The 8,675-nt window shown below is 44.3% G+C and overlaps 1 protein-coding gene across 1 annotated transcript; it reads right to left on the bottom strand.

Moving 5' to 3' along the window:
- Positions 1-1,142: 1,142 nt before the first annotated feature.
- On the bottom strand, positions 1,143-1,541 carry LOC123768308 (uncharacterized). Its single transcript, XM_045758771.1, has one exon. The coding sequence runs from the start codon at positions 1,539-1,541 to the stop codon at positions 1,143-1,145; it is 399 nt and encodes a 132-aa protein (XP_045614727.1).
- Positions 1,542-8,675: the final 7,134 nt, after the last annotated feature.

Consider the following 8,675-nt stretch of genomic DNA (forward strand, 5'->3'; position numbering starts at 1 on the left):
GCTCTTGATAAAAATGAGTTCTCTGTTGGGTTGTTTGTGGACCTGCGTAAAGCTTTTGACACTGTCAACCACCAAAACCTTCTTCTTAAATTACATCATTATGGAGTCAGAGGACACTCCCTACAATACCTCAAATCCTACCTTACTGACAGGCTCCAATATGTTTCTGTGAATAATACAATTTCTCCCACCCTACCCATCAACATTGGTGTTCCCCAGGGCAGCATACTTGGCCCTCTCCTCTTTCTCATCTACATTAATGACCTTCCAAATGCCTCCCAACACCTCAAACCAATTCTATTTGCTGACGACACAACCTTCATTTACTCCAGTCCTGATCCCCTTGCTCTAAATGCCACAGTAAATACTGAGCTAAATAAAGTCCATCTGTGGCTAACTGCCAACAAACTCACCCTTAACATTGACAAAACCTTTTATATTCTGTTTGGCAATAAATCCTCTAATCAAATAAATCTCAAAATAAACAATACCCAAATTTGTAACAAATTAGATGGCAAATTCCTTGGCATTCTCATTGACCACAAGCTTAATTTCCAGGGACACATTCTAAACATATCAAAAAAAGTTTCAAAAACTGTGGGCATTCTTTCTAAGATCAGATATTATGTACCACGCCCTGCCCTGGTGACTCTCTATTACTCCCTTATCTATCCATATCTCAACTATGGTATTTGTGCTTGTGGCTCTACTACCCAAAATCACTTACGTCCTCTAATTACTCAACACAAAGCTGCTATTAGGACAATATCCAATTCTGGCCCCAGACACCACTCGGTACCCCTACTTAAATCTCTGAATATGTTAGACATTAAGTCACTGCACATTCTCTCATGTGTATTATACATATATAAAACGCTAAACTATAATGCCAATCCTGATCTCAAAAGCTTCATAGAAGGTTGTATCAGAACCCATGAGCATCACACCAGAAATAAATACAGTTTTGATATTCCTAGAGTACGACTTCAAGTTCAAGTTCAAGTATGTTTATTGAGATAAGCAATAAATACATCTCAAAGGGCCACGACTTAATCAAACTAGAAATGCTCTACAAATCAAGGGGCCCAGAATGTGGAATGACCTTCCCAACCATGTTAAAGACTGTACCTCTCTCAATCATCTTAGGGTTCAATCATCTTAGGGCGACAAGAGCCTCGTGGGTCTATCATCTGATGGCGACATGACCATCGTGGGTCTATCATCTGAGGGCGACATAAGCAACGTGGGGGTCTATCATTTGATAACGACAGGAGCATCGTTGGTCTATCATCAGAGGGAGACAGGAGCATCGTGGGTCTATCATCTGAGGGCGACAGGAGCATCATGGGTCTATGATCTAAGTGCGACAAGAGCATCGTTGGTCTATCATCTGAGAGCGACTGGAGCATCGTTGGTCTATTATCTGAGGGCGACAGGAGCATCATGGGTCTACCATCTGAGGGCGACAGGAGAATCGTGAGTCTATCAGCTGAGGGCGACAGCAGCATCGTGGGTCTATCATCTGATGGCGACAAGAGCATCGTGGTTTTATCATCTTAGGTCGACAGGGGCATCGTGGGTCCTTCATTTTAAGGCGACAGCAGCATCGTGGGTCTATCATCTGATAGCGACAGAAGCATCGTGGGTTCATCATTTTAGGGCGACAGGAGCATCGTGGGTCTATCATCTGAGGGCGACAGGAGCATCGTGGTTCCATTATCTGAGGGCGACAGGAGCATTTTGGGTCTATCATCTGATGGCGACAGGGGCATTGTGGGTCTATCATCTGAGGGCGACAGGAGCATCGTGGTTCCATTATCTTTTTTTTTTTTTTTTTTTTTTTTTTTTTGAGATAATATTTTGAGATAAAATAGATGATTTTTTGAGATCTGAGGGCGACAGGAGCATTTTGGGTCTATTATCTAATGGCGACAGGAGCATCGTTGGTCTATCATCTGAGGGCGACAGGAGCATCGTGGTTCAATCATCTTAGGGCGACAAGAGCATCGTAGGTCTTTCATTTTAAGGCGATAGGAGCATCGTGGGTCCATCATTTTAGGGCGACAGGAGCATCGTGGGTCTATCATTTTAGGGCGACAGGAGCATCGTGAGTCTATCATTTTAGGACGACAGGAGCATCGTGGGTCCACCATTTTAGGGCGACAGGAGCATCGTGGGTCTATCATTTTAGGGCGACAGGAGCATCGTGGGTCTATCATCTTAAGGCGACAGGAGCATTGTGGTTCTGTTATCTGAGGGCTCCAAAAGCATCGTGGTTCTATCATCTGATGGCGACAGGATCATCGGGGGTCTATTATCTGAGGGCGACAGGATCATCGGGGGTCTATCATCTGATGGAGACATGAGCCTCGTGGGTCTATCATCTGATGGAGACGGGAGCATCGTGGTTCTATCAGCTGAGGAAGACAGTAGCATCGTGGTTCAATCATCTGATGGCTACAGGAGCATTGTGGTCTATCATCTGATGGCGACATGACCATCGTGGGTCTATCATCTGAGGACGACATAAGCATCGAGGGGGTTTATCATTTTAGGGCGACAGGAGCATCGTGGTTCTCTTATCTGAGAAGGGACAGGAGCATCGTGGGTCTATCATTTTAGGGCGACCAGAGCATCGTGGGTCTATCATCTGAGGGCGACAGGAGCATCGTGGTTCTCTTTTCTGTGGGGTACAGGAGCATCGTGGGTCTGTCAGCTGATGGCGATAGGAACATGGTGGGTCTATCATCTGAGGGCGACAGGAGAATCGTGGGTCTATCACCTGAGGGCGACAGGAGCATCGTGGGCCTATCAACTGTGGGAGACAGGATCATTGTAGGTCAATTGTCTGAGGGTCAATCATCATCTTCATCAGCTGATATAGACAGGAGCATCGTGGTTCTAGTATCTGATGGAGACAGGAGCATTGTGGGTCAATCATCTGAGGTAGACAGGAGCATCTGTGGTCTATCATCTGAGGGAGACATTACCATCTGTTTTCTATCATCTAAAGGAGACAGGAGCATCGTGGTTCTATCAGCTGATTGTGACCGGAGCATTGGGGGCTTATCATCTGAGGGCGACAAGAGCATCGTGGGTCTATCATCTGATGGCGACAGGAGCATCGTGTGTCTATCAGCTGATGGTGACCGGAGCATTGGGGGTCTATCATTTGAGGACGACAGGAGCAACGTGGATCTATCGTCTGATGGCAACAGGAGCATGGTGGGTCTATCATCTAAGGGCGACAGGAGCATTTTGGGTCTATCATCTGATAGCGACAGAAGCATCGTGGGTCCATCATTTTAGGGCGACAGGAGCATCGAGCAATTTCTCCCACCCTACCCATCAACATAGGTGTTCCCCAGGGCAGCATACTTGGCCCTCTCCTCTTTCTCATCTACATTAATGACCTTCCAAATGCCTCCCAACACCTCAAACCAATTCTATTTGCTGACGACACAACCTTCATTTACTCCAGTCCTGATCCCCTTGCTCTAAATGCCACAGTAAATACTGAGCTAAATAAAGTCCATCTGTGGCTAACTGCCAACAAACTCACCCTTAACATTGACAAAACCTTTTATATTCTGTTTGGCAATAAATCCTCTAATCAAATAAATCTCAAAATAAACAATACCCAAATTTGTAACAAATTAGATGGCAAATTCCTTGGCATTCTCATTGACCACAAGCTTAATTTCCAGGGACACATTCTAAACATATCAAAAAAAGTTTCAAAAACTGTGGGCATTCTTTCTAAGATCAGATATTATGTACCACGCCCTGCCCTGGTGACTCTCTATTACTCCCTTATCTATCCATATCTCAACTATGGTATTTGTGCTTGGGGCTCTACTACCCAAAATCACTTACGTCCTCTAATTACTCAACACAAAGCTGCTATTAGGACAATATCCAATTCTGGCCCCAGACACCACTCGGTACCCCTACTTAAATCTCTGAATATGTTAGACATTAAGTCACTGCACATTCTCTCATGTGTATTATACATATATAAAACGCTAAACTATAATGCCAATCCTGATCTCAAAAGCTTCATAGAAGGTTGTATCAGAACCCATGAGCATCACACCAGAAATAAATACAGTTTTGATATTCCTAGAGTACGACTTAATCAAACTAGAAATGCTCTACAAATCAAGGGGCCCAGAATGTGGAATGACCTTCCCAACCATGTTAAAGACTGTACCTCTCTCAACCAGTTTAAGTTAAAAGCGAAGCTATACCTAATAAATTCCCTGTAACCTACCTTACCCTTCTATTGTCAACCAATGTCTGTTTTTTTCTTTAAAGAGCGCTGTTTGTCGACATAATTGTATTTGTGCTGCTTTTTCATCTATGTTTTCATTTCTTGTTTTCATTCTACTCATTATGCTCAATTAGTATTAAGCTTGTCATTTAAGTTTATCATGCCCGAAACGCTTTGCGTAATAGTGGCTTTAGGCATTGTATGTACTAGCTATACCTATAAGTTAAACAATCCTTGTAAATATTTATTGTATGTATGTACCTTACCTAAATAAAATTGTATTGTATTGTATTGTATTGTATCTGAGGGCGACAGGAGCATCGTGGTTCTGTCAACTGATGTTGAATGGAGCATTGTGGGTCTGTCATCTAAGGGCGACAGGAGCATCGTGGGTCTATCATCTGAGGGCGATACGAGCATCCTGGGTTTATTATCTGAGGGCGACAGGAGCATCGTGGGTCTATCATTTGAGGGCGAAAGGAGCATCGTGGTTCAATCATCTTAGGGCGACAAGAGCATCGTGGGCCTATCATCTTTGCAAATCCCTTTAGTGTCATACCTTCCCTGATATCCTTAAAAAAGCAAGAATAACGCCAGTTCATAAAGGAGGTAATCCGGCAGACATAAACAATTATAGACCAATATCAAACCTACCCATACTATCAAAAATATTTGAGAAAATTATTTACAAACAGCTCTACTCCTACCTCGTAAAATTCGCCATTCTTAGCCGCTGTCAGTTTGGCTTCCGCTCCCAAAAGAGTACCAACGATGTAATTATTAGTCTCCTTGATATAATTTACTCAGCCCTTGACAAAAATGAGTTTCCGATTGGACTCTTCATTGACCTGAGAAAGGCCTTTGATACTGTTAATCACAATTATCTCTTAAGTAAACTCCATCATTATGGAATCCGAGGCCATTCACTGGACTATATCCAATCCTATCTTAGTGATAGACACCAATGTGTAGCCATCAATAATATAACCTCTCCCACTCTACCAATAACCGTTGGAGTGCCACAGGGCAGCATTTTGGGACCTCTCGTATTTCTTATATACATCAATGATCTGCCTAATGTCTCTAACATTCTGAAGCCTATTTTGTTTGCTGATGATACTACCCTCATCTACTCTAACCCCAACCCACATACACTAAAAAATGTTGTTAATAATGAACTAAAAAAAAAGTCCACTTATGGATGTTAACCAACAAACTAACACTTAACATAGAAAAGACCTACTACATCTTATTTGGAAGCAAATCTACAAATGCAATTCAGCTTCAGATAGATAATGTAAACATTAGCAATAAAAATGATGGAAAGTTTTTCGGCCTATTCCTAGACAAGAGACTCAACTTCAGCACCCACATACAACACATTACTAAGAAAGTCTCTAAAACAGTTGGTATACTCTCCAAAATCAGATATTATATATCTAACTCTGCTCTCATCTCTCTATATTATGCACTAATCTATCCCTCTTTTAATTATGGTATCTGTGCATGGGGTTCAACCACTGCAAACCACCTCAAGTCCATCATCACCCAGCAAAAATCGCCATCAGATGATAAACCCACGATGCTCCTGTCGCTTTCGATTGATAGACCCAAAATGCTTCTGTTGATATCAGATGATAGACCCACGCTGCTCCTGACGCCCTCAGATGATAGACCCACGTTGCCCCTGTCGCCATCAGATGATAGACCCCCGATGATCCAGACGCCCTCAGATAATAGACCCACGATGGTCCAGTCACCATCAGATGATAGAATCACGATGCTCTTGGAGCCCTCAGATAACAGAACCACAATGCTCCTGTGTCCCTAAAATAATAGACCAACGATGCTCCTGTCGCCCTCAGATAATGGACCCACCATCCTCCTATCGCCCTCGGATAATAAACCCACGATGCTCCTGTCGCCCTCAGATAATAGACCCGCGATGCTCCTGTCGCCATCAGATGATATACCCACAATGCTTCTCTAGCCCTCAGCTGATAGACTCACGATGCTCCTGTTGCCCTCAGATGGTAGACCCACGATGCTCCTATCGCCCTCAGATGATAGACGCACGCTGCTCCTGTCGCCCTCAGATAATTGACCAACGATGCTCCTGTCGCCCTCAGAATGATAGAACCACGATGCTTCCTTCTGTCGCCCTCAGATGATAGAACCACGATGCTTCCTTCTGTCGCCTTCAGATGTACAAGAATGTAACAACTCTTGTATATATCTCAAAAAAAAAGATGATTGACCCACGATGCTCCTGTCGCCCTTAGATGACAGACCCACAATGCTCCAGTCGCCATCGGTTGACAGAACCACGATGCTCCTGTCTCCCTAAGATGATAGACCCACGATCCTCCTGTCGCCATCTGATGATGGACCCACGATGCTCCTGTCGCCCTAAGATGATTAATAATAATTTCTTTACAGTTCTAATTCGTCTTGTTTGAGCGTTAGTGTTTTCGCAGTTCGATGCCCACTTAACATCCTCTTACCTTGGCCTGTTGGCATTATTTAGTATTTCCCGCTGCATAGCGATATGAACATCGCTGCACTCTATGCAGTCATTTGGAGTCACCTGCAGTCCACTGTCTGCTCTGTGTTTTAACATTGACTTATAATTTGCCTTGTTATTAATAATTGCCGTACTGGAGCCTACTAACTACTAGACGCTGATATTCACTATTTCTCTTCGTTTCCTGCAGAGGTGGCGTCTGATTGTTTCAGGAGATAGCACTTATTGTATCTGGAAGTACCATCACTATGCTTCTATGCTACTCCCCACTCAGTTATGCTTGGGACTTCATTCAATTCTACCCATTCCTACCTTTCGCTACAGGTGTCGCATCCAGTCATCCCCACTCTTGCAGCCTAAGTTGCCAGCAGTACACTTAGGTGTGGGTTCCCCGCAACTGTGCCTTTGCTATTCACGTTACCACTGCACGCCAGCTTCTGCCCACCCTTACTGCTTTAATACTTCCAGATCCACGATAGGACGCGCACGAGAAAAACCATTGATGATCGAGGAACACGCGGTGGGACCCGAAAGGCGAACCACTGCTCTCATGCCCGCCGTGAGAGGTATCCTGGGAGGCGACCTACATACTTCTAAGCTGCCACCTCCGCTCCACATCCGTGGGGCTCACCACAGCGACAACGACCGACACGGGGTCGACCCTGGGGAGTCGGCCTCGGTGTGGACAGCGTTCACTTTCCCACACCCGCCCTGGGGCCAGCCTTCCAGGACTGGTCTCTGTGAGGGCGGGCTCCTGCAACGAGGATGTACACGGGATCGACCAGTCATTCGCCATGGTGAAAAGCACTCCCTGCATGAATTACAAACACTGCAGTATGTATTCCTCCCAGGGTCACGGTTGGTGGGCTCTCCCGCCCTTTTCGCCACATGGCTCGTCAAGATGGCGCTCCGTCGGCCCCCGAAGGGAGCTGCGTCAGTTAGCAGTATCTGCCTAGTAGACCCGGAATGGTACCTTTTTCAGTCAGGGAAACCTGACTGTTTTTTAATGGCCTCCCCAGGCATACGGGCACGGTTACGGCCACGGTAGCGAGAAGTCATGTTACTACTTAAAGCAGCCAGCTTCCGCTCGCCCTTCGGGGGTGGGGGTTCCGCGCCGCTGGCCCTCACGGGATTAGGGGGTGCTCCGACGGAACCCCCAAAGTGATAAGCCAAGAATACCAAGAATTGGAATTACCGTAAATTCAATCATGCAACTTGCAATTACTAATTAGAGATGTCACTTCACTGTATTTGATTTAATACATTATCATTATAACGGCTATCCATTAATATTATTTCTGTATAATAATTTATGGTTATTCACTAATCATTATCTTAACACTCACTTCACTATCTCATTATCTTATAAATTAAACATCGAAAAGACTTACTACATCTTATTTGGAAGCAAATCATCAAATGCAATTCAGCTACAGATAGACAACATTAACATCAGTAATAAAAATGATGGCAAGTTTCTTGGCCTATTCCTAGACAAGAGACTCAACTTCAGCACCCACATTCAACACATAACTAAGAAAGTCTCTAAGACAGTTGGTATACTCTCCAAAATCAGATATTATGTTCCTAACTCTGCTCTCCTCTCACTATATTATGCACTAATCTACCCCTATCTTAATTATGGTATCTGTGCATGGGGGTCTACCACTGCAAACCACCTTAAGCCCATCATCACACAGCAAAAATCTGCTATCAGAATAATAACTAACTCTGCTTTCAGACAACACTCAGCTCCATTGTTTAAATCTCTAAACTTGCTAAATATTAACTCCCTCCACACATTCTCTTGTGTCAACTACATTTACAAAACCCTGTTCTTAAATGCAAACCATGCTCTGAAACTCTCCCTGGACAGAT

Source organism: Procambarus clarkii, chromosome 59 (genome assembly GCF_040958095.1).
Source record: "Procambarus clarkii isolate CNS0578487 chromosome 59, FALCON_Pclarkii_2.0, whole genome shotgun sequence".
In the NCBI taxonomy this organism is placed as follows: domain Eukaryota; kingdom Metazoa; phylum Arthropoda; class Malacostraca; order Decapoda; family Cambaridae; genus Procambarus; species Procambarus clarkii.

Excerpts from the sequence above, each read along its gene's own strand:
- LOC123768308 (XM_045758771.1), bottom strand. The coding sequence starts at position 1,541 with ATGCTCTTGTCGCCATCAGATGATAGACCCACGATGCTGCTGTCGCCC.